At 42.5% G+C, this 24,669-nt stretch overlaps 2 protein-coding genes across 2 annotated transcripts; both read left to right on the top strand.

Moving 5' to 3' along the window:
* The first annotated feature begins 197 nt into the window (after positions 1-197).
* LOC311140242 (pre-mRNA-splicing factor ATP-dependent RNA helicase DHX16-like) lies at positions 198-16,113 on the top strand. Its single transcript, XM_084175198.1, has 21 exons — positions 198-476; positions 1,800-2,002; positions 2,105-2,337; positions 2,676-2,844; positions 2,956-3,012; positions 3,172-3,426; positions 3,617-3,853; positions 4,148-4,333; positions 4,603-4,713; positions 4,824-4,939; positions 5,116-5,326; positions 5,729-5,827; positions 7,097-7,249; positions 7,618-7,758; positions 7,984-8,146; positions 8,395-8,513; positions 10,586-10,653; positions 10,917-11,079; positions 11,871-12,032; positions 14,585-14,758; positions 15,028-16,113. The coding sequence occupies exons 2-21, from the start codon at positions 1,805-1,807 to the stop codon at positions 15,154-15,156; spliced, it is 3,144 nt and encodes a 1,047-aa protein (XP_084031324.1). The 5' UTR covers positions 198-476; positions 1,800-1,804; the 3' UTR covers positions 15,157-16,113.
* A 1,410-nt stretch (positions 16,114-17,523) lies between these two features.
* LOC311139153 (uncharacterized protein) lies at positions 17,524-21,189 on the top strand. Its single transcript, XM_084174044.1, has 2 exons — positions 17,524-17,748; positions 18,317-21,189. The coding sequence occupies exon 2, from the start codon at positions 18,426-18,428 to the stop codon at positions 19,353-19,355; it is 930 nt and encodes a 309-aa protein (XP_084030170.1). The 5' UTR covers positions 17,524-17,748; positions 18,317-18,425; the 3' UTR covers positions 19,356-21,189.
* The last annotated feature ends 3,480 nt before the right edge of the window (positions 21,190-24,669 follow it).

The raw sequence follows: 24,669 nt of genomic DNA, 5'->3' as shown, positions 1-24,669 counted from the left end.
CCCACGAACACAGAACACAATACTGGGTCGTTACAATATGTTTATAATGCAGGCACTTCATTCAGATGCAAATGTACCATCATTAGGACAAACTAAATACGCAGTGCACACTTGTTCTGATTGAGTTGTTCTGAACACCAGCCACCAGGGGCCAGAATGCAGAATCCGACCAGAGACTTATTGAAATACGTAATTCCGCTTCCGGTTATCGCACCATGGATGTAATGATCAGCTAGCAAAAAGTTGTGGATATGTTTTGCATAATAAGTGTCGTTCAAACCAACATGATTGTTGTTAGTATTGAGAGAGCTAATTTTAACTTCGCTCGTTAGTTAAACGTCCATTTATTAGCCAGGCGTGAAGCAAATTAACCTAAACTGAGCTCGTTTTTTGCTAAGCTTGCTAGCTGCTGCGTGTTGTGCTGTTTTCATATATCACCCCATCCCATGTTCATTGCGTGAAGGTTTGAAAACAAGGTAAGGTGGCTAGCTAGCTACCATCTATGTTATGAATAGTTTTCTCTTCAGATCTTCAAAGAGCAAATAAAGGAGGGGAAAAAAAGCTAGAGGGCTATTGTTTCGAATGTTATGTCTTGAGATCATGCAGTGAATCTATTCATTTTTATAATTAAGCAATAATGTACGAGGGGGTGTGGTATATGGCCAATATTCCATGGCTAAGGGCTGTTCTTAGGCACGACACAACGCGAAGTGCCTGGATACAGCCCTTAGTCGTGGTATATTGGCCATATACCTCAAGCACCCGAGGTGCCTTATTGCTGTTATAAACTTCGAGCAGTAAATATTTATGTTTTGTCATACCTGTGGGACATCAGACCATATACCACGGGTTTGATAAAACATTTATTTTTACTACCCATTAAACGTTGGTTTGGAGGAAAAGGGGGCAGCTTGCAAGCCGAAGAACACCATCCCAACCGTGAAGCACAGGGGTGGCAGCATCATGCTGTGGGGGTGCTTTGCTGCAGGAGGGACTGGTGCACTTCACAAAAAAGAAGGCATCATGAGGAAGTAAAATGATGTGGATATATTGAAGCAACATCTCAAGACATCAGTCAGGAAGTTAAAGCTTGGTCGCAAATGGGTCTTCCAAATGGACAATGACCCCAAGCATACTTCCAAAGTTGTGGCAAAATGGCTTAAGGACAACAAAGTCAAGGTTTTGGAGCCCTGACCTCAATCCTATAGAAGATTTGTGGGCAGAACTGAAAAAGCGTGTGCTAGCAAGGAGGCCTACAAACCTGACTCCGTTACACCAGCTCTGTCAGGAGGAATGGGCCAAAATTCACCCAACTTATTGTGGGAAGCTTGTGGAAGGCGACCCGAAACATTTGACCCAAGTGAAACAATTTAAAGGCAATGCTACCAAATACTAACTGAGTGTATGTAAACTTCTGACCCACTGGGAATGTGATGAAAGAAATAAAAGCTAAAATAAATCATTCTCTCTACTATTATTCTGACATTTCACATTCTTAAAATAAAGTGGTGATCCTAACTGACCTAAGACAGGGAATTCTTACTAGGATTAAATGTCAGGAATTGTGAAAAACTGAGTTTAAATGTATTTGGCTAAGGTGTATGTAAACTTCCGACATCAACTGTACCTAGCACAGGAGGCTGGTGGCACCTTAATTGGGGAGAACGGGCTCGTGGTAATGGCTGGAGTGGGATAAGCCATTATTATGAGCCGTTTTCCCCTCAGCAGCCTCCTGTGATACCTAGTACTATGCAACTCTACGTCTATACCGTAACTAACTGATTTTGTCTCCCAATTAGGCAACATGGCAAACCTAGAGCAATGGGTGAGCGACAGTCTGCACGACATCCTCGGCCTGAGTGACAGATATGTTGCCCAGTTCATGATCGGCTCCGCACGTAAATCCTCGAGCTCTCAAGACTTTGTGGCCCACCTCAAGTCGACGGGCACCATCGACATTAATCAGAGAGTGATCGCCTTTGCACAGGAACTGTATGAAAAGGTCAAATGATTTGCTTTCTTTGTATTTAACTGCGTGCTTGTTTCTAATTTTGACCGTGGTTATTATAAGCGTCTAGTAATGACTTTCATCTATGTGTTTCAGATTCCTCGTAAACAAGTGGTTGAAAAGCCAGCCAGAGCGATAGAGCGACATGTCATGGAGATTGAGAGGAAGAATCGAACTTACACCCTACTGTCGGACAGCGAGAGCGACGGAGAGGCAGTGAGAGAGAGGGAGAAAGAGAAGAAGAAAATTAAAGACCGAGGCGATAAGAGAAAGCACCTCAGGAAAAGAGAGGCGAGTCAATCATCTAGTGAAGAGGAGACCCCTAAAAGGTAATCAACATGGAATGGGGTTTCATGTTGCTTGCTTGTTACACATTCTACCTGCTTTTCTCTCTTGTGTTGCTTTTTAGCTGTTGCATTTGAACTGTCGCCATGGACTTCAGGGAGATAGGATTCAGCTTCGGGAGTCTATGGTCTCGTTAACTGAATTACAACCATAAATACATTACAACAATGAAGCCAGTTACCCTAGAGTATTTTGATTGCTTTCATGCTGTGTAGTATTCATTTTTCAGCTGCCACTCCTCTGTGGCTTCAATGCCTGCTTGAACAAGCCTCCACTTAGATTGTGTGATTTGAGTTTCTAAAAGGCCCTTTCCCTTTCTCAGTGGTAAACTGGGCCATGGCGACCAGAAGGATGAAGAGGAGGAGGAGGAGTGGGAGAAGGAAGAGAGAGAACGCGTACTGGATCTGGAGGAGAGGGATGCCTTTGCCGAACGAATGAAACTGAAGGACAAAGACAAGACGAGGAACATCATGGAGAGAACAGACAAGAAGGTGGGATTAACTATCAATGATGGAACCCAACCCAGTCTATTTTACTTACTAGTGTACTTGTAGGTGTGTTTTGACTGTTGGCTAAATGTTTTACCATGACCTTTTCACCAGGGCTATGAGGAGGCTCAGAAAAGACTAAAGATGGCAGAGGAGGATCACAAGAAAATCGTGAGCACATGATTAAAATGCCCAGTAACTGTTATCGTATAATAGACTATCGTCTAGGTATAGAAATACACCGTAGAAATAGAATTACTAGAACAGGCAGAGACCCTCAGACTCATTATATTTCTATGGTCACCACCTATCTTCTCCTCTTCTCTATAGCTGCCAGAGTTGAGGAAGGAGTCTCGCAGGAACTACTTGTCCAAGAGAGAGGCTGAGAAGCTGGAGGACCTGGAGGCAGAGATAGCCGACGAGGAGTACCTGTTCTCCACGGACGCGCTGACGGAGAGGGAGCGGAAGGAGCTGGAGTACAAGCGCAACCTCAGAGACCTGGCCAAGGACTACAAGAAAGCTGGCGCCAAGGAGAAGGAGGAGAGGAAGAACAGATACTACATGCCAGAGGAGAAGAGGAGTAAAGTAAGGAGGAGATAGTTGGATGGTAATGGTCCTGCCATGGATAGCCAGTACTCTTGTTGAAATGGAGATATGTAAAACACTAGGATCCGGGGCTTGATTATACATATCTTGCTCACTCTCTATTTCCCTCTTCCTCTATCCCTGCCTCTATCTCTCCCCTCTCTCTACCTCCCTCTTTCCATCTCTCCAGGATATTCCTCAGAGGGACATGGAGCTGGACTTGGAGATGCCGATGGAGGGTGGAGGAGAGCAGGGCCGCTGGGAGGAGGAGAGGTTGAAGACCGCCTCGCTCAGCTTCGGGGCCAAGAAGGAGAGGGAGAAAGGGTTGAAGGCAGAAAGGGAGAAGTACCAGCTGATCCTGGAGGAGGATGAGATGATCAACTTTGTCAGCAGTGCCGTCATCATGAAGGGAACCCAGGATGAGAAGGTGTGTTGTTGACACTAAGTTTTATCGTTAAAGCATTTGTTTCTGATCGGTTGCAAGGAATAGAGCTATAATGATGGATATTGTGTCTAAAGGCTAGTCGAACAAAATATTGCAATGATTCAAATTCATAAAATATTTTACATTCCAAACATAATCAATAGCAATCAACCAATACACACCTGAGCTTCTGTAGCATTTCTAAATGTGCAAATAACACATTTCCGTTTCACAATGAACAATAAAGTACAATTCAAATATTGTCTTCATCTCTGTATGCTGTGTGTGTGTCTCCAGGAGCAAGCAGCCCTGTCCCAGGCTGAGGTCCAGAAGCAGTCCATCCAGGAGGTGAGACGCAGCCTGCCCGTGTTCCCCTACAGAGAAGACCTGCTCCTGGCTATCCAGCAGCACCAGATCCTGGTCGTGGAGGGAGAGACGGGCTCTGGCAAGACCACCCAGATCCCCCAGTACCTCATGGAGTCGGTGGGTACACATTACTCAAGGGCCACGTCCATAAACATTATTATGGGCACATTTCAAAGGGGTTGGAATAAAGCAGAAGACACATTTCCACTGGACGTTTTTAGTGCGTTTGACAGTCAGTAAAGTAATCTTAAATCTTCAATGTTTATTCACTCTTTTCACTTAAAAAAAATAAGAATTGTCGTTTTCCACCCTGATCCATTTTTGTCATTATGTTTTTCTGTGTATGTTAGCTTTGTTGACCTGTGGTCTGGCTTTACATCTCCTAGGGCTACAATGATGGAGGCATGAAGATTGGCTGTACCCAGCCCCGCAGAGTGGCAGCCATGTCCGTAGCATCCAGGGTGGCACAAGAAGTGGGCGTCAAGCTGGGTAATGAGGTGAATATCTCTCGCTCTCTCTCACTCCGATGAAGCATAAATCATTCTTACTGTATATGGTAGAAAACATAAACTCACCTTGTTTGTCCAACCACCCTTTCCTTCCTCAGGTAGGCTACAGTATCCGTTTTGAGGACTGTACGTCAGAGAGGACGGTCCTCAAATACATGACTGACGGAATGCTGCTCAGAGAGTTCCTCACAGAGCCTGATCTGGCCAGCTACAGGTACCACTCTATGCCCCGTCTGTCCTTATCTTTAGGCATGTTTTCCATATGTAGAGGTTTATGTTTAAAAGTGGTATATGATGTTTTAGAAAAATAAGAAATGAAACAATTCCCTGCCATATTGTTTATGGTCAGTATGAATAAGAAATGATCAATGATCCCTCTCTCTTTCTCAGTGTGGTCATCATTGATGAGGCCCACGAGCGGACACTGCACACGGACATCCTGTTTGGCCTGATCAAGGACATTGCCCGGTTCCGTCCGGACCTGAAGGTGCTGGTGGCCAGCGCCACCCTGGACACAGAGCGCTTCTCCTGCTTCTTCGACGACGCGCCGGTCTTCAGAATCCCTGGCAGGAGGTTCCCTGTGGACATCTTCTACACGAAGGTACCACTGCTGACAATCTGTATAGTGGAATGGCCTCAGGACAAAAGGTTGCATTCCCATTCTCCACCCTTCTCCCGAAATGTGCACTTCCAACCATGGATTTAACATGAAAACTCCCTCCAGTCAATGTTTAAACCAGTCTAGAGCCTTTAAATCTGTGAAAGGAAGTGAGCAAGTGCGCTCTTTGAGACAAGTCGGAAGAAACGGAACGCAGCCAAAGGCATAACTTGTAATGAATATAAATACCTTTAGAATGTGAATCATTTCACTCGTGAGAAGTGCTGGATGATACTAATGTACGTGAAAGATGTAGGCCAAATATCTGTTATTTTTTTGTACTCTATGCTCTCTGGTATCGTTTGTTTAGTATTCCCCTCTCTCTCGCTCCCCTCTCTCACTCAGGCTCCTGAGGCAGACTACCTGGAGGCCTGTGTTGTGTCGGTGCTGCAGATCCACGTCACACAGCCCCCCGGAGACTGTCTGGTCTTCCTCACTGGACAGGTCTGACACACTCGCCTCGCCTCAACACTGACATTCACATTATATCAGCTACTACATCATCTACCTCGGCTACTACGTCACATTACATCTGCTCTCACACAACATCAGATCCTACATCAGTCACTGCACATTAGCTAGGCCGACTACATATCACACTACATCTGCTAAATCACACTACATCTGCTAAATCACACTACATCTGCTAAATCACACTACATCTGCTAAATCACACTACATCTGCTAAATCACACTACATCTGCTAAATCACACTACGTCTGCTAAATCACACTACGTCTGCTAAAGCACACTACGTCTGCTAAAGCACACTACATCTGCTAAATCACACTACATCTGCTAAATCACACTACATCTGCTAAATCACACTACATCTGCTAAATCACACTACATCTGCTAAATCACACTACATCTGCTAAATCACACTACATCTGCTAAATCACACTACATCTACTAAATCACACTACATCTGCTAAAACACACTACATCTGCTAAAACACACTACATCTGCTAAAACACACTACATCTGCTAAATCACACTACATCTGCTAAATCACACTACATCTGCTAAAGCACACTACATCTGCTAAAGCACACTACATCTGCTAAAGCACACTACATCTGCTAAATCACACTACATCTGCTAAATCACACTACATCTGCTAAATCACACTACATCTGCTAAATCACACTACATCTGCTAAATCACACTACATCTACTAAATCACACTACATCTGCTAAAATACACTACATGTACTAAAACACACTACATCAGCTAAATCACATCATCTGCTAAATCACACTACATGTACTAAATCACACTACATCTGCTAAATCACACTTCATGTACTAAATCACACTACATCTGCTAAATCACACTACGTCAGCATCCATCTTAAGTCTATTCATTCTGTATGCAGCTCTTTAATGTGCAGGGTGCCGTCTTTCGAATGGGACGTTAAACGGGTGTCCTGACTCTGTGGTCACTAAAAGATCCCCTGTCACTTATCGTAAGAGTAGGGGTGTTAACCCCGGTGTCCTGGCTAAATTTCCAATCTGGCCCTCATCATGGCCACCTAATCATCCCCAGCTTCCAATTGGCTCATTCATCTCCCCTCCCCAGTAACCATTCCCCAGGTCGTTGCTGTAAATGAGAATGTGTTCTCGGTCAACTTACCTGGTAAAATCAATAAATGTCACATACATTTCTGCCAAAGTGAATGTCCTTACCGCTCTTCCGTCTCTTTCCACAGGAGGAGATTGAGACTTGCTGTGAGCTGCTGCAGGAGAGATGCAGGCGTCTGGGTTCTAAGATCTCTGAGCTCCTGGTGCTTCCCATCTACGCCAACCTACCCTCAGACATGCAGGCCAAGATCTTCAGCCCCACACCCCCTGGCTCACGCAAGGTGAGAGGACCTCTTCTGTCCATTTCAATTTGGGCCACTAGGGGGTGCTCTACTCCCAACAAAGCTCAAGGACCACTTTGGAAATATAAATAAAATAAAAAATATGTTTTATCCTCTGTGATCAAATAATGTTTAAAAATATGTATGCATTATTTTCTTTACCCAAATGGAAATCCAATCCAATCTGGGTTATTGTAGATTTCATGCTACACTTATGTCAATGTAGTAGATTCTATTCTACTATTATGTAATTTGATCACTTCAGACATTATTCTTCAGATTCCTGCCTCCATGTTTCTCATTCTCTTGTGTTGTTATGTACAAACACATTATCTGATGTACAAAGTGTCCTCTCTCTGTGTCCTTAGGTGGTGGTGGCCACTAACATTGCAGAGACCTCTCTAACCATCGATGGGATCATATATGTCATAGATCCAGGCTTCTGCAAGCAGAAGAGCTATAACGCCCGCACTGGGATGGAATCTCTGATTGTCACTCCTTGCTCACGGGTAACATACTAGCTTTGGTTTTCAAACAAGCCATTTTGTTATTGTCAGAGAAAGTGTCATTTATGTGGCTCTTATCGGGGTTATTGTACTGTAGTTGTGGAAGATGCCTCTTGCCAGTATTTCAAACACCCGTTTCTTTGACTGTCTTTTTGTAGATTTTATGTTTGTTCTCTGGACAACATTCAGATCATTTGCTGACTCCATCTGTGTTTTGATCCACCACAGGCCTCAGCCAATCAGCGAGCAGGTCGTGCAGGCAGAGTGGCTGCTGGGAAGTGTTTCCGTCTCTACACTGCGTGGGCGTTCAAACACGAGATGGAGGAGTCCACCGTGCCTGAGATCCAGAGAACCAACCTGGGCAATGTAGTGCTACTGCTCAAGAGCTTGGGTATGGAACAAACGCTTTATAAAATATGTTAGTGATAAATCAGAAAACATGTTTTAAAAAGCACCGAAGTCCTCTTGAAGTAATCCACTTAAGTATAGTCTGTAGTTCACTATTATGAGTTTGACTGACTTGACTTATTCCTTTGAGCTCCTAGTGGAGCAAAGGGCCTGGGCCTCATTGTGAGTGTAGCAAACCCACGTGTCGATTTATTTTTAAATTAGAGTCGCATATCTTTTTTTACCCGACAGGAATTAATGACCTCATCCACTTTGACTTCATGGACCCGCCCCCTCACGAGACCCTGGTGCTAGCCCTGGAGCAGCTGTACGCACTGGGTGCTCTCAACCACCTCGGAGAGCTCACCAAGGTAACCAACGTCTGACTGTCTATCGAAACAACAGCACCATTACAATACTTTTAAATCGCATTGTCACCGTTCCCTCCTCCCTTCCTTGTTAGATCAGTTGAATAAGGCTTCTACAGCTATCCCATCTCAATGTAATGTTGGAAATAAGACCTATAGTGATCCTGATGTTTACATGTTAATCTAATAACTTCAATGATTCATGTAAATCTAATAATGTTGAAACATTTAAACCAACACTGTATTCTAATTATATGAGCACCAATATGTTTTTTGTAAAACTACTCCACAAATGTGGCTCTTCTGAACAACAATGAATACGCTCTTGACATTTTTCTAGATTTATCCAAAGTGTTTGTCACGGAAATCATGAAATATGACTTCCTAAATTAAATTATTACGGTTTTCATGATTATACATATAAATGGCTGTATAATTATGTTTATGATAGAGAACAAGTTGTATATGCAAATGGTTGTTCATCTAAAAGGGCCAAGATATCCTGTGGCGTTCCATCCTTAGACCTTTGTTATTCCTAATCTATGTCAATGACCTTGCTGCTCTGTCTTCTACCATACTTCCCATTGTTTTGGCTGAGGGTACCAACTTCATTTTATTTACATTTACATTTACATCATTTAGCAGACGCTCTTATCCAGAGCGACTTACAAATTGGTGCATTCAACTTATGATAGCAAGTGGGACAACCACTTTTTTTATTCTTTTTTTATGGGGGGGGGGTGGGGGAGTGGGGGTAGAAGGATTGCTTTATACTATTCCAGGTATTCCTTAAAGAGGTAGGTTTTATCACACAAGAATTTCAATTCACTGATCAACGAAGCCAACTCAGGCATGGACAAATTCTCTGAATGATTCCAGATAAACAAATGATCTTTAAATGTAAAAATAAATCCAACTTCATTGTATTTACTGGTAAGAATAAGAAATATATATATATATATATATATTTTTATTTTTTATTTTATTTATTTTTTTAAGAGCCAGAATCTCAATTGGTGGGAATGAAATGGAGCAGGTTTCATCCACTAGATTCCTAGGTGATCTAGTTGATGAAAAGTTGTCCTGGAAAGATGATATTCACTTTGTGTGCAGCAAAGTGAAGTCCTTTGGTATCATCAGAAAGATGAGTGGTTTGGTTCATCAGGCTTGCTTCCTGTTTGGTTCATCAGGCTTGCTTCCTAACTCTATACTACAGCTTCATTTACCCAGATCTCATTTACTGCAATATTGTCTGGGCCAGTACATATGCTTCCTACCTACACAAATGACTCATCACACAAAATAAATGTACAAGACTAGCCACCTCCTCTAACTACTTGGCTCCAACTGTCCCTCTTTTTAAGAAACTCCATATATTGTCTATCTACAACATTAATCTACTCCAATTATGCACCTTCATCTACAAATACACATACCTCCCAGACAGCCTACCTAAACCCTTCAATGGTTAATTCAGGTTAATTCCCAAATCCATGCATACAACACAAGACACTGTGATAACCGTCACCCTCCCCACTGCCGCACCTCACATAGTACTCTGGAATTCCTATCTTCACATTGCCAAAACAACATCATCATCCCTCAATAACTTCAAGCGTAGATTAGGGGTCAGCCTGATGAACCAAACTACCCAGTAGTCTCCTCCATGTAGCCTAACTCTCTCTCTCTCTCTCTCTCACATAATCAAACATGTTTTTTCTTGTATACTGACTATATCATGTACAGTTATAATTAGTATGCTTTGCTTAACTGATTGAACAAACTTTTTTTGTACTTCTATTTGTGTATTGGTTTTTGTGGTTTCCAACCTCACCTGCACATATTCTTTTTTTTTTCTGTTTTATTTTTATCTGTACTGTTTTGTCTTTCCCTTTTATTCTTTGGTACGAAAAATAAAACCTAAAAGTGAAAATTACCTCTGGGAATGAAGGGAGGATATATAATAGGTCAAATCTATTCCATCACCATGAGACAGGTGAATGTCTTTGTTCTAATACCTTAGAAAGGTGAGAATATTTGATGTGAAAGGTCATGTAATGTGTGTTGTGTTCCAGTTGGGCCGCAGGATGGCTGAGCTGCCGGTGGACCCCATGCTGAGCAAGATGATCCTGGCCTCAGAACAGTGAGTCTCTATGGCGATCCTGGCACTGGCCTGGAATAAATGATCATCCTGGAATAAATTATTATTATTATTATTATTATTATTATTATTATTATTCTGTTACCTTGCTCATCATTCCCCTCTTTCTCCTTTCTCTTTTTTTCACTATTTCTTACCCTTTCCCTCTCTCACTCAATATTATTGAGTGCCAATTATTCAACAGGACATTAAATACCTTTTATGTATTTCACTGAACATTCCCATCTTCCTCTGTCTCTCCACAGGTATAAGTGTTCTGAGGAGGTGTTGACCATCGCGGCCATGCTGTCTGTGAACAACTCCATCTTCTACCGGCCCAAAGACAAGGTGGTTCACGCCGACAACGCCAGGCAGAACTTTGTGGTGCCCGGAGGAGACCATATGGTGCTGCTCAACGTCTACACACAGGTCAGGAGGATTGGGTTTGATAGTTAGGATAAAAATGTGATACTACCCCACTTTGTTGTTTCCACTTGTTTCATGTAAGGTTTCAGGGTAGCAGTTCTGGGTCATATTCATTTGGCACCAACTGTACAAAAACGGATTGAAACATGCAGGGGCTACCTGAACTTGTCCAATAAGAACTTCATTTTTGTTTTTCTGTTGCCAACCATTTTGCTGTGGTAATGCCCTAATGCAGAGGAAGGCAACTAGGTTCAGCAGCGGGCTGATTTTTGTCGGAGTGGCTGGTCAGTGGGCCGGAACATAATTATAATTATTTGTACACTGCAAATTGAAAACAACTAAGCCCAAAAAGAGGTTGTATTTGAAAATAATAATAATTTCATACCTTGATTACATTGAGGCATGATCACGTCTCCTGAATCCCTGGTGAATTTAGTATTTTTTGACCAAAAACTAAAATCCTAAAAAAACTTACACAATATTTGGGGGGCCGAAAAGCCCCCCTGCCCTAATGAATAAAACCCTGTTTTGTCCTGATTTGGAGCAAAACTCAAAGTTCTATGTCAGGGTTTCCCAAACTCGGTCCTCGGGACCCCAAGGTGTTTGCCCTAGCATTACACAGCTGATTCAAATAATCAACTAATCATCAAGCTTTGATCATTTGAATCAGCTGTGTAGCGTTAGGGCAAAAACCAAAACGTGCACCCCTTGGGGTCCCCAGGACAGAGTTTGGGAAACGCTGTTCTATGTTTTGTTGTCAGTCTGTGATCTTGACTGCATTATTTGTCCCTCAGTGGCTGGAGAGTGGCTACTCCACCCAGTGGTGCTACGAGAACTTCATCCAGTTCCGCTCCATGAAGCGGGCGCGGGATGTCAGGGAGCAGCTGGAGGGCCTGATGGACAGGATCGAGGTGGAGGTGTGCAGCTCAGGCGGAGACATTGTGCCCATCCGCAAGGTCAGTGTGACTGAACGCACCTTAACCTTGTTAGATTCTGACAAAACAGAGTAAAAACTAACGGACAACTAGGAAAAGCTCAAACCAAGTTTATTCACCCAATGGGTCAATCAGCTGAAAAGACAAATACATGTTCCCACCAGCACAAGTGTATATGTATCCCACTTTAGGTGGTGTCTCCTCCCGTTCTCTAAACATTACATCTTTATTGCTAGGCAGGAAGTTAAATTATGTGGGTAATAAACTGTTCCTTCCCCTTCATGTGACCTGACCTGACCTCGGCGGCCATTCCTCACTAATCCACCCTTATCTGACCCCACCATATATAGTTGAAGTCAGAAGTTTACATACACTTAGGTTGGAGTCATTAAAACTCGTTTTTCAACCACTCCACAAATTTCTTGTTAACAAACTATAGTTTTGGCAAGTCGGTTAGGACATCTACTTTGTGCATGACACAAGTAATTTTTCCAACAATTGTTTACAGACAGATTATTTCCCTTATAATTCACTGTATCACAATTCCAGTGGGTCAGAACTTTACATACACTAAATTGACTGTGCCTTTAAACAGCTTGGAAATTCCAGAAAATGAAGTCATGGCTTTAGAAGCTTTTGATAGGCTAATTGACATCATTTGAGTCAATTGGCACGTAGCTTAGTGGTTAAGAGCGTTGTGCCAGTAACCGAAAGGTCGCTGGTTCTAATCCCCGAGCCGACTAGGTGAAAAATCTGTCGATGTGCCCTTGAGCAAGGCACTTAACCCTAATAAGTCAGGAAGTTAAAGCTTGGTCGCAAATGGGTCTTCCAAATGGACAATGACCCCAAGCATACTTCCAAAGTTGTGGCAAAATGGCTTAAGGACAACAAAGTCAAGGTATTGGAATGGCCATCAAAGCCCTGACCTCAATCCTATAGAAAATGTGTGGGCAGAACTGAAAATGCGTGTGCGAGCAAGGAGGCCTACAAACCTGACTCAGTTACACCAGCTCTGTCAGGAGGAATGGGCCTAAATTCACCCAACTTATTGTGGGAAGCTTGTGGAAGGCAACAAGAAACATTTGACCCAAGTTAAACAATTTAAAGGCAATGCTACCAAATACTAATTGAGTGTATGTAAACTTCTGACCCACTAGGAATGTGATGAATTAAATAAAAGCTGAAATAAATCATTCTCTCTACTGACATTTCACATTCTTAAAATAAAGTGGTGATCCTAACTGACCTAAGACAGGGAATCTTTACTAGGATTAAATGTCAGTAATTGTGAAAAACTGAGTTTAAATGTATTTGTCTAAGGTGTATGTAAACTTCCGACTTCAACTGTACATTCCTACTACATATAACCATTAACTTCTGGTGTAGCAAGTATTTCCAATTACAACCCAACAACTGAAACCCCACTGTGGCCCTTCTCTCCATAGGAAACCTGATGTCGAACAATAACATGTTCTGACAGAATGTAAACCCTCTGCATTCCCCTCTCTCCCTCAGTAACATGAATAAGGATATTTCATATTTCCAATTTAGAAGTAAGAACCCATCAACCTCATGACCATAAACACACCTTAAAACCGCTAAACCATAAACACACCTTAAAACCACTTGACCATGAACACACAATAAAACCGCTTCATCTAGTTAACCATGTATTTTTTTAAACACCCTCCTAGAGTGTAGACCAGTGTTTCCCAACTCCAGTCGTCGGGTACTCCCAAACAGCACAGCAGATTCTACTTGTCAACTTAACATCAAGCCCTCCATGTTGAATCAGGTGTTTTTGTCTGGGGCTACAACTAAAAGTGTGCTGTTGGGGGTACTTGAGGACCGAAGCTGGGAAACACTGACCGAGACCACTTTGTTGCACTTCTAATTTGCTGTGTGAACACTTACCTGACACCAAGCTCTTTGTTACATGTGTAGCCAATGTGTGAATATGCTTCACACTACATCTGTGTGAATGCCCCTTTAAACCACTGACTGTGCAGATTTAGATAGCACTGCGCTAGCAGCAGTATTCAATGGAGATGCAAGCCTGTCACTTCACACTGGATCTGAGGGACTGAATGGACCCTTTATAGGTGATGGGATTAGTTAGGAAATCTGTTCCCAAGTATTCCCACACATAAATAGAGAGGCATATGTGATCGTATCCCAGTGTAATCAAGGTTTGAAATGATTCTGTTTTTGTCATACTATATCTGTTTGGGATTCTTGCGGTCAATGTTCAGTGTACAAATTATTTATTTAATAACAACAATTATTTATTACAAATGATTTATTATTTATAACTATGTTCCGGCCCCCCGACCATCCGCTCAAAGAAAAATCGGCCCACGGCTGAATGTAATTGGAGACCCCTGTGCTACACCCTTCTCACCATCTCAGTAACAACATCATCACTCTCACTCATACTCTCTCTCACAGTGTACACACACAATCACTCATACATCCTCTCTCTCACTGATACTTCATATAAAAATATGTCTTTTGACCTCAATGGGACAACCATGTCAAATAAAGGTTAAATAAATTATCTCTCCCTCTCTCAGGCAGTGACGGCAGGGTATTTCTACCACACGGCACGGCTCAGCAAGGGGGGCTACAAGACGGTGAAGCACCAGCAGACGGTCTACGTCCACCCCAACAGCTCCCTGTTCGAGGAGCAGCCCCGCTGGCTCATCTACCACGAGCTGGTCTTCACCACCAAGGAGTTCATGAGACAGGTCTGGGATCAGTACTAGTAGACTTGTGGTCATGTTTGTGTGTATTTTTCTCCGTGTGAGGCAGACCTGGAGTCAGATGGAATCAATCCACCACCGTGAAGGACAAAGTAAAACTTTAGGGGAGAGTTGTTGCCGTCTTGCCACTTGTTGTTGTTGGCAGACTGAATACGATTTAAGGGGAAGGGCCGTGCTGTTATTCTTACATTACTTTGAATGAATGTAAAGATTTTCCCCCCCTTTTATTTAAACCTCTTTCTCTGCCTCTCAAGGTGATTGAGATAGACAGCGGCTGGCTGCTGGAGGTGGCTCCCCACTACTACAAGAACAAGGAGCTGGAGGACAGCAGCAGCAAGAAGATGCCTCGCAAACAGGGCAAGGCCAAGGAAGAGCTGGGCTAAGGATAGGGCAAGGCCAAGGAAGAGCTGGGCTAAGGATAGGGCAAGGCCAAGGAAGAGCTGGGCTAAGGATAGGGCAAGGCCAAGGAAGAGCTGGGCTAAGGATAGGGCAAGGCCAAGGAAGAGCTGGGCTAAGGATAGGGCAAGACCAAGGAAGAGCTGGGCTAAGGATAGGGCAAGACCAAGGAAGAGCTGGGCTAAGGATAGGGCAAGACCAAGGAAGAGCTGGGCTAAGGATAGGGCAAGACCAAGGAAGAGCTGGGCTAAGACAGGAACTAGAAAAGACAGAGACTTTCTGCCCTCAGAGATAGACAGCCAAGCAGGGCTGCCATAAGGAACTGAAATCAAATCGTTAGGGGCCCTTGAGCAACAACAACAAAAGGAACTGGATAAAAACTCACATGTTTGTGGGCTTATTTATCATAAACCACCTATCAGAGCTAGACTAGCTTGATGATAAGGAAATGTTTTGCACTTGGACTGTCACTGAGTTTTCTGTGTCTGGTATGATGCAGGGTCCGGGGTGAAGTTTTCCCTAAGTACAGATCTAGGATCAGCTTCCCCTCCCCATGTCCTAACCATTAGTGGGGGAAATGGAAAACTGACCCAATATCAGCGTCTAGGGGTAACTACCTACTCCACGATGCAGAAACAGCAGCAAGCGAGGCAAGACAGATCAAAACAAATGACTACTCCAAATGACAGGGGCTACTGTTTTGTATGTAATGGCCCGTGACTACCAGAGAGTTTGCCTATTTACTTTCCCTAAATAGTTAACTGTTTTGCCCAATGTCTGGGTGTTGTTGGGGTTGTAAATGTCTTTTTTGTCCCAATTACACCTAACAGACTGACAGCCAACAATGCTGTGTGTGTTTGACTTCAGTGTGGTTCCACTATCTCCTCCTCTTTTTTTCTATTGGAATAAACGTTTTACAGGCACTTGTCCTGTGACTAGCTTAGGCACTAAGTATGTGTTTTTATTAACATGGGAGTGTATGACAGTTTACATAGTTGCTAACACAAACATTTGTCATTGCCTGTCCCCATGTATTCATTAACAGTATGATAGGCCATACATAGAAAAAGCCTACTTCTTCTGGCCTTTGATTTCCTTGTATGAGGAAGTTCAGAGTATCAGGGCTATATTTAGGCTGCTGCTTTGCCTGTTGAATGGCACAGGATACTGTTTTTCTACCAGTAACATGTACATCCTGGGATCAGGGTTTGTTAGTTGAAATGTATGTTTTATGGGTTGTTAGTATTTTCTGGGATCAGCCAAAGGATATAACAAATACTATTTGGTTACAGTATATGCATTTCAAACAACTGAAGCATGATAGGATCTCAGGATTATGTGCACATTAGTTTGACTATAGTGGCTTTGAGAGTGTTTTAAACTGAATTATTTAGAACACTAACAATCTGGCTGATGTTCATGGGACTTTTAAACATAATGTCATAGAAACCGCAGAAGTTTCATCTGCTGTAGTTAGTGGGTTGTTTAGTATTTTCTGTGAAGTTTGCTAAATGAAATGAGAAATCAGGATTACGTGCACTTCTTTGGCTGATTTTTCAACCCTTTAAACATTAGTTTACCTAAAAGAGCTTTGTGAATGAAATTATTTACACATTTTTAGTTCTGGGTGAGGTTAATTGGAACTCAATGTTTTCATATAAACCGCATAATGGTGTTGCTGAATCATTGCAGATAGCCTTGAGTGCTTTTGGGTGGATCCTGTTCATCTTGTCATAATGGTAAACCTGCATTTGAAGCTTTAGTCTAATGCCACAAAAAACACTGTAGGTATGACAAGTAAGCATCCTGACATGAGTTGCAGTGCAGTGTACTGGTCGGTGCACTGCTTCAAGACCCTAGTGGAGTTTTCCATGCAGCTGGTCACTTCCTTGTCCTACAGCAGACAAGGAAACAAACACATTCCACATTCTAGTCTGTAGAATTTTAAACAGTAATTTGGAATATGGGAGTTAAAGTTAGATGATAAACAACTGTAGTGGCCATTTGAAATAAATGAGCATTAAGGACATTTTAATACAGTTTATGTAAAGATTGACATGTCATGAAAGATTTGAATGTTTACACATGCAGACATGGAAAACACTATCTGGCAGCGGAACCCAGACTACCCACATTGTAGTTCTACAGGTACAAGAAACTACAAATACACACAATGAGATACAAACACATCCCACGATAACAGTATTGAGTTGACCCTCACTTTCCACAGACACTGAAGCAGTGGTTTAAATACTACTTAAACTGGTCCGACTGGTCAGACGAGAGGGAGTGACAGACCGCAGATGGAAAAGGGAGGTATGAGGGAGGAAAATAAAGAGGAGGAAATACCTTCCACAGATGTACAGATAGAGGGAAAGGAGAGCCATAAACAGCTAAGAGAAGAGGGGGAAACCAGGAAGAGATGAGAACACGAGGATTAAGGTCCACTTGGCATGTTAGTGTCTCAGTGTGTCTCAATGGGAATGCAGTGGACTCACTGAATGGGATATTCTCCACTGGGAAAGTACTCTATGAAGGACCATCTCTGACGGACTGGTACATGTCAGCTACCTCCACAGGTAAGTGTTCAGGGTCATGATGAACTGGTGATTCGTATCACTATTTGCACATAGTTTGCAATGTTGTTGATGACTGTTACAACTAATGCAACTTTTGTTGAGTAACTGATACAAAATGCCATTGTGACTCTACTAGATAATGTGTTAAAGTATGTGAATTTAACATTTCAGTAGCTCAGCATTTTCAGCTCTACATTTCAGAACACCAAGACTGAACATGTTCCTGGTCAATAAGTCGTACAGACCATTGGCTATGTCTTGTTTGTTGATGGCTCATCCACATCCACAAGCAAACAGACGGCATGGAACCTACCATGACAACTTAAAAATAGCACTGGCTTGTTGTGTAAATGGAATTCTAGTCAATAGATTGTATGGCAAGTAATGAGTTACAGTATATTCATAAACTAAACTATATTTCCCTGTCTTTACCTATTTGAGATCGACAAGAGGTACTTTTTGTTGTGTCATGGCTAGAAATGAATCCCTATACTCTTTCTGTTGTCTGAACTAAATTAGCACTCTGTGACAAACAAATGATCTAACCGACAACCACATTCCTCCACAGCTCCTCTGGAGAGACGTGAAAAACCAGAACTTCACTGACGTCACTCTCCATCTGACTCCAGCCATCACAGCTACAACTACCACAGCACGTCCGCCTGCCTCTGTCCACCATGAGTGACGACAGGGAAAGACAGGGTGCCGATGGAGGCTGCGGGGCCAAACAGCCGCCCAATGTCAAACCCAAACCTGACAGCATCAAGAAGGAGAAAAGAGAGAAATCTACCCAGGTGCGTAGGTCCATGAGCACTGACTCTGAGAGAGGAGGGGGATCTGGGAGAAGGAGGGAGAGAAAGAGAGACAGGTCGAGGAGGGAGCGCGGTAGGAGCGAGGAGAACAAGAGACAAGACAGGGATGGAGATGACAGCAACCAGAAGGAGTCTGACCCCCACAAAAATGACATGGAGGACACTGAGTGCGTGGTGTGCTTCTGCAAATACGACAACGTCTTTAAAACCCCCAAGCTGCTCTCCTGTGGGCACACTTTCTGTCTGGAGTGCCTGGCCCGGATCAATGTGACCTCCTCAGAGCTCAAGTCTCTTTCCTGCCCTGTGTGTCGAGAGCTCACCAACCTGCCCCACGGCCGCAACCTGCCCCAGCTGGGCAACAACCAGGACATCTTCCGCAAACTCCCTCCAGAAATGCAGAGGGCGCTGTCCGTGCGCTTCAAGCGCAGCAAGGGCAAGCTGGTCGTCAAGAAGCCCCCTCCTGGTACTACTAGCCTGGCCAAGTCCAGCCTCACCTTGCCCACTCCCAAGAAGCAGGACCGGCAGGCCTCCAGTGACCTCCAGCTGGGCACCATGGATCAGGGCCTCCCCACTGTCGTGGATGTGGGTCGCCCCCCTAGCAGGGTCAGAGGTCGCCTGCGCAGGATGTTCCGCACAGACCAGTGCTACTACACCGTGATGGCGTCCATCATCACCATCACTGTGGCGCTGATGCTGATGGGCATCCTGGCCTTCGTGGTCATGCCCAACGTGGTCCTCAACGGCAAAAAACCGCAGCAAGGGAATTCCAACCAACCACCGACCAGTCAACCCTGAGGAAAAGAGGGGATGGTGGTGGGATGAAAGGAAGTAAGAACAGAGAAGGAGAGAATCACTCAGATGTTTTGAGAGGACAGTGATTGTCAGTGATCCAAATATCGGTCATTTCATTTTCTTTACTGATACTCAGTTACGAAGAAAATATGAATGAACTGAAAAGAAAGGTGAACCTGAAAGCACTAGAGCACACTCAACTGGGATCAATACATAACATGCTGTGACAAACTGATTAATGAGGAAATAAAGGACCATGTTGTTTATGAATGACAGATGCACAAGAAATACTCATGGGAAAAGTGAAGCAAGAGTTATTTTTTATCCACCATTTTGTCTTCCTTCCTGCAGTATACACAACATGAACATGGAACATTTACCCTAAATGTAAACGGGACAGCTATTGCAGTGAAGTTAGAGAGGACAATTAACATTGTCTGGGGAAATGTAATTCATTATAAAGTCATGGACCATGTATTTACACTGAAGTCTGCCTTGGAGAATTATTACAAGTTAGAGATTATTTGATTACACTGAGCATTCTCTTATTCTTTACATTGCAAAGTAAAAAATGTCCGCTGAAGATTTTTGTTTTACATTCATAAATGTCTAACTAATGAATATTTACATAAACAATATGAATATTCATATAGAGTTCAAATAAGAATTATACATTTGTTAAAATAAAATAAAATGGAATAAGTCTCTTTTGCCATAGCAGGGGTATCCTACCACCTTGAAATGAATGACATGTCCAATAGGACCAGGGCCATGTTACATGCCGTTGCCTTACAGTAAATCCAAATGTGCTGATTTGATTTCTGATAAGATCTTTGCCTGGCGGAACGTTCTATGGCATGTGCAACTTGGTCGCAACTTCCTCTTTTAGTCCCATTAGAAAATCATTTTCTTTTAGTTTTCTTTTCTTTTTATTTAATACACTATTTCCTGACCAGTTCAGTGTGTGTGTGTGTACTGTTTTAATGTTTTACTGAAAGCTACACTGAGTATACAAAACATTAAAAACACCTGCTCTTTCCATGACAGACTGACCAGGTGAAATCTATGATCCCTTATTGATGTCACTTGTTAAATCCACTTCAATCAGTGTAGATGAAGGGGAGGAGATGGGTTAAATAATCATTTTTAAGCCTTGAGACAATTGAGACATGGATTGTGAATGCGTGCCATTCAGAGGGTGATTGGGCAAGACAAAATCATTTAAGTGCCTTTGAACTGGGTATGGTAGTAGGTGCCAGGCACGCCGGTTTGTTTCAAGAACTGCAACGCTGCTGGGTCTTTCACGCTCAACAGTTTCCTGTGTGTTTCAAGAATGGTCCACCACCCAAAGGACATCCAGCCAACTTAACACAACTGTGTGAAGCATTGGCATCAACATGGGCCAGCATCCATGTGGAACACTTTCGACACCTTGTAGAGTCCATGTCCCCGACGAATTGAGGCTGTTCTGAGGGCAAAAGGGGTACAACTCAATGTTAGGAAGGTGTTCCTAATGTTTGGTATACTCAGTGTATCTGTCAGTGAAACAGTGTCACTCATGATTAGTTCTGGTTGTAGTAACTATTTTTTCCAATATATGGTTGTCAGTGTGACAGACAAACCTGTCTTTCAGTGCACCTTGCATGCAAGTAATTCATAATGGAAAGTAGGCGGTGACATTTGAAAGCATGACTAACTGCATGTGTTGTAAAACATACAAGCTTTTTATTAATTGTTTAAGGAATATGCTCTTAATCATTAAAATATAAAATTTGAATGGTTACCTAAAAGTTAATATTGTGGTGAGGGCAGAAACAATAAAAACTTTGCTGATGCTAGGGCGACTTCATGACCTAATCTGGCTATGCAAGTATATCTTCGCCTTTTTTACAAGCAGGTGTTGGCATTGACATAAGTCTATTTCAACCACTGTTCACCAGCCTATGTAAATATCCCAACCTGTATTTAATTTGATGTTTTTATGGTAAATGAATTATGGTACATTATTCTTATGGTAAACACATTAATTATTGGTTCCCACTTTATAGGCCTATTTAGTAATGCTAAAGAAAGTAATTACATGCACATACTGTAGGCAGGTACATTGTAATTACATAGCATTGTTCTCTCTCTCTCTCTGTGTGTGTGTGTGTGTGTGTGTGTGTGTGTGTGTGTGTGTGTGTGTCAATTATCCATAGGCTATTTTATTATAATACATTTAAAACCGTTTTATGCAATCTATTTCAATTCCGTGCGGGGACCAAACCTCGTTCCCATTCCTCTCAAAAAAGTTTGAAGCCTATGCATTTTCTGGACATTGACCCACCCTCATTGGCAAAGTCCACTCACGACCCCGGCCCGGACGGAGCTTTTGCTTGGGTGAACCAGACCCCGGTCCAGAAAGACCCCTGACGCAAACTGGATATAGGCCTAACCGTGCGAGTGTTCAGGTTGAATAGCTATGTCGCCAAACATGGATATGTTTTCCTCTTGAATTACAGTGCTTGCATAAGTTTATGGTAGATATGTGACTGAATATAATTAACGTTGCGGACAGAGTCACCACTAGAATATCGACAACGATGGCTTCTACCCCTTCTGCTTCTGCTTTGTCCGCTGTTCTACGGTGTCGTGGGAATATCCTAGCCAGGAATCAAGCAAACAAGAAGCGGCCTGGCACCTCGGGATACAGCCTAGGACTGGCTTGCGGAGCGGTATATGACTCCGTGCGGCCAAAACGAACTCCCTCAATATGGAAATCATTTTTTCAAGAACAACTACTTGCGTTTGGAAATGGAGTGTCTGTGGCATATAAACCTGAGTCGAACGGCAAGACGAGAGATTATGAGTCTATACATTATACCTATCAAGCAAAGATTTCGGAGCCAAGAATTTGCGCGCCAGGAGCTCCATGAATGTGTCAAATGGCCAAAATGAAAGATTGCCCAAAATGAAAGAATTTAAAAATGACATTACTCGTAGGAACTATGAGAACATATTTTTGGACAAAATCAGAGAAACCTCCCCTGGCGTTATGAATGTGTCCATAACTTTGCATAATAAGGAAATAGAGGAAAATATGATCCCTGATTTTATTCAAAACTGTTGGTCTACTCTGAAGAACAGATGCTTATTTTTCACCCTATTTGTGTCCGAAATAATGCATGGGAAACTGGGAGTGTTCTGTAGGTCCAGGCCAAATGATGTAGGTGAAGCTGCCAGGGTGGAACAGACCACACACCTGATCAGAGGAAAAAGCACCTACTGTACTGTTCAACAGGTGAGTGAAGAACAATGAGATTTCATAATTAAACCTCTGCCATAGACTACTAATTAAGCCTCTTCCATCGACTACTGTGCCTGAACCACTGACAAGTGGTGTGCTGACAAGTACACCATACCCAATGAAAACCATACCCTGATGAAATGACACATATGTCCAAAACAATATGCATCAAACTGTAGCCTATTTTTGTTCCATTTTGCAGGGTGAGTCATTGAATGGACAAAGTGGAAATCCCTTTGATGAACAGCTTTTGATTGACACCTCCCAGTCTCCTGAACAAAGAACCTGAGGGCAGGCACAACTTAGGGCCTGAACACCAGTGCACACACACACACACACACACACACACACACACACACACACATATGCATAGGCGACTCTCCCAGGCCCCAGAGTGGAATGTGAAAACACACTGTAGTGTACATGCTGTTTTAATATTTTCAAAGCACTTTGTATGGGGAACTGACTTCCATAAAGGCGATGAACTGTAAGCACCTGACTTTGAGACACGCTGCATGATGACATGTTTTCTTATCAGTTGATAAGTCACTCAGTTGTTTTGACAATTGCTTTGCTGTATGAAAGCCAAAGATCTCTGTTAGCTCTGATGATTATTAGAAATAAACCAAAAATCTGACAGAATTTTTCAATATTGTTCAGGGAATAATCATGCTATAAACTCCATCAAATAAATCTAACACCCTTTTGATTTAACCTGATACTTGAAATTGTTTGTGGTCTTTTATTGATCCGCAGGTTGCGTTGTATGTACACTGAGTGTACAGAATATTAGGAACACCTTCCTAATATTGATTTGCACCCCCTTTTGCCCTCAGAACAGCCTCAATTAGTCGGGGCATGGACTACAAGGTGTCGAAAGCGTTCCAGAGAGATGCTGGCCCATGTTGACCCCAATGCTTCCCACAGTTGTGTCAAGTTGGCTGGTTGTCCTTTGGGTGGTGGACCACTTTTGATACACACGGGAAACTGTGATTGCAGTTCTTGACACACTCAAACCGGTGTGCCTGGCACCTACTACCATACCCTGTTCAAAGGCACTTAAATCTTTTGTCTTGCCCATTCACACTCTGAATGGAACACATACACAATCCATGTCTCAATTGTCTCAAGGCTTAAAAATCCTTCTTTAACCTGTCTCCTCCCCTTCATCTACACTGATTGAAGTGGATTTAACAAGTGTCTATGTCATGGAAAGAGCAGGTGTTCCTAATGTTTTGTACACTCAGTGTATAATTTCACCCCTTATGAAATACAAAATGTTCCATGTATTATCACGGACACAAAGGAGTTAGGAATCTATTATCAAACGACTAAAGGTGCAAACAAATGGGTGTGTGATAGGCTATGAAATGGGTGTGTGATAGGCTATGTAAGCCTATCACGTTACATAATGATGCCAGGTTGCCTTACAAGAATGAGATATAGGCCCAGTGACAACTTTCTTCTGTTGATTCTAGACAGGTGTCAACTGTGATTGTATAGTAACATGATATTTATCTTTATTGGCCTGAAGCCACATTTTGCCTTTTTGCTGAATAACCAAGAATAATGGCATATTTTGTGATCTAGAATGTAATAGCCTATGCAAATTTAGATGATCCTGAAATGTATGACAATTGACTGCTTGTTGTTTCCATTAGTTACTGGAAATGCAATGGTAAGTAGGCCTATGATCAATAAAGGCCTACAGCCCTTGTGCTGAATGCAGTATTTTAGCATTTGTAAACAGGAAAAACTCCTGTAAAAATAAAGGATTATTTTTACCATGTAAGACACTCATGAAATATGAAAATATCTGGAATATAAATATTTTTGGGGAAAATAAATGAACATTAAGAACATGACAGAAAACCTTTCTCCAAAATACATGTATCTAAGATAGGCTTAAGACTAGTACACAGGGTGATACAGTTTGATGACTATGAATTTTACTGTATTTGGACAACCCTACTTGGTCCAGTTGGATAAATTCTCAAGGTGACGGTTAAGGCGGGACTTCCGGTGAAAATT

This window comes from Coregonus lavaretus (assembly GCF_964263955.1).
Source record: "Coregonus lavaretus genome assembly, chromosome: 13".
Classification (NCBI taxonomy): Eukaryota; Metazoa; Chordata; class Actinopteri; order Salmoniformes; family Salmonidae; genus Coregonus; species Coregonus lavaretus.
Note: the sequence above shows the minus strand (reverse complement) of the source record. Positions and strands in the feature narration are given on the sequence as shown.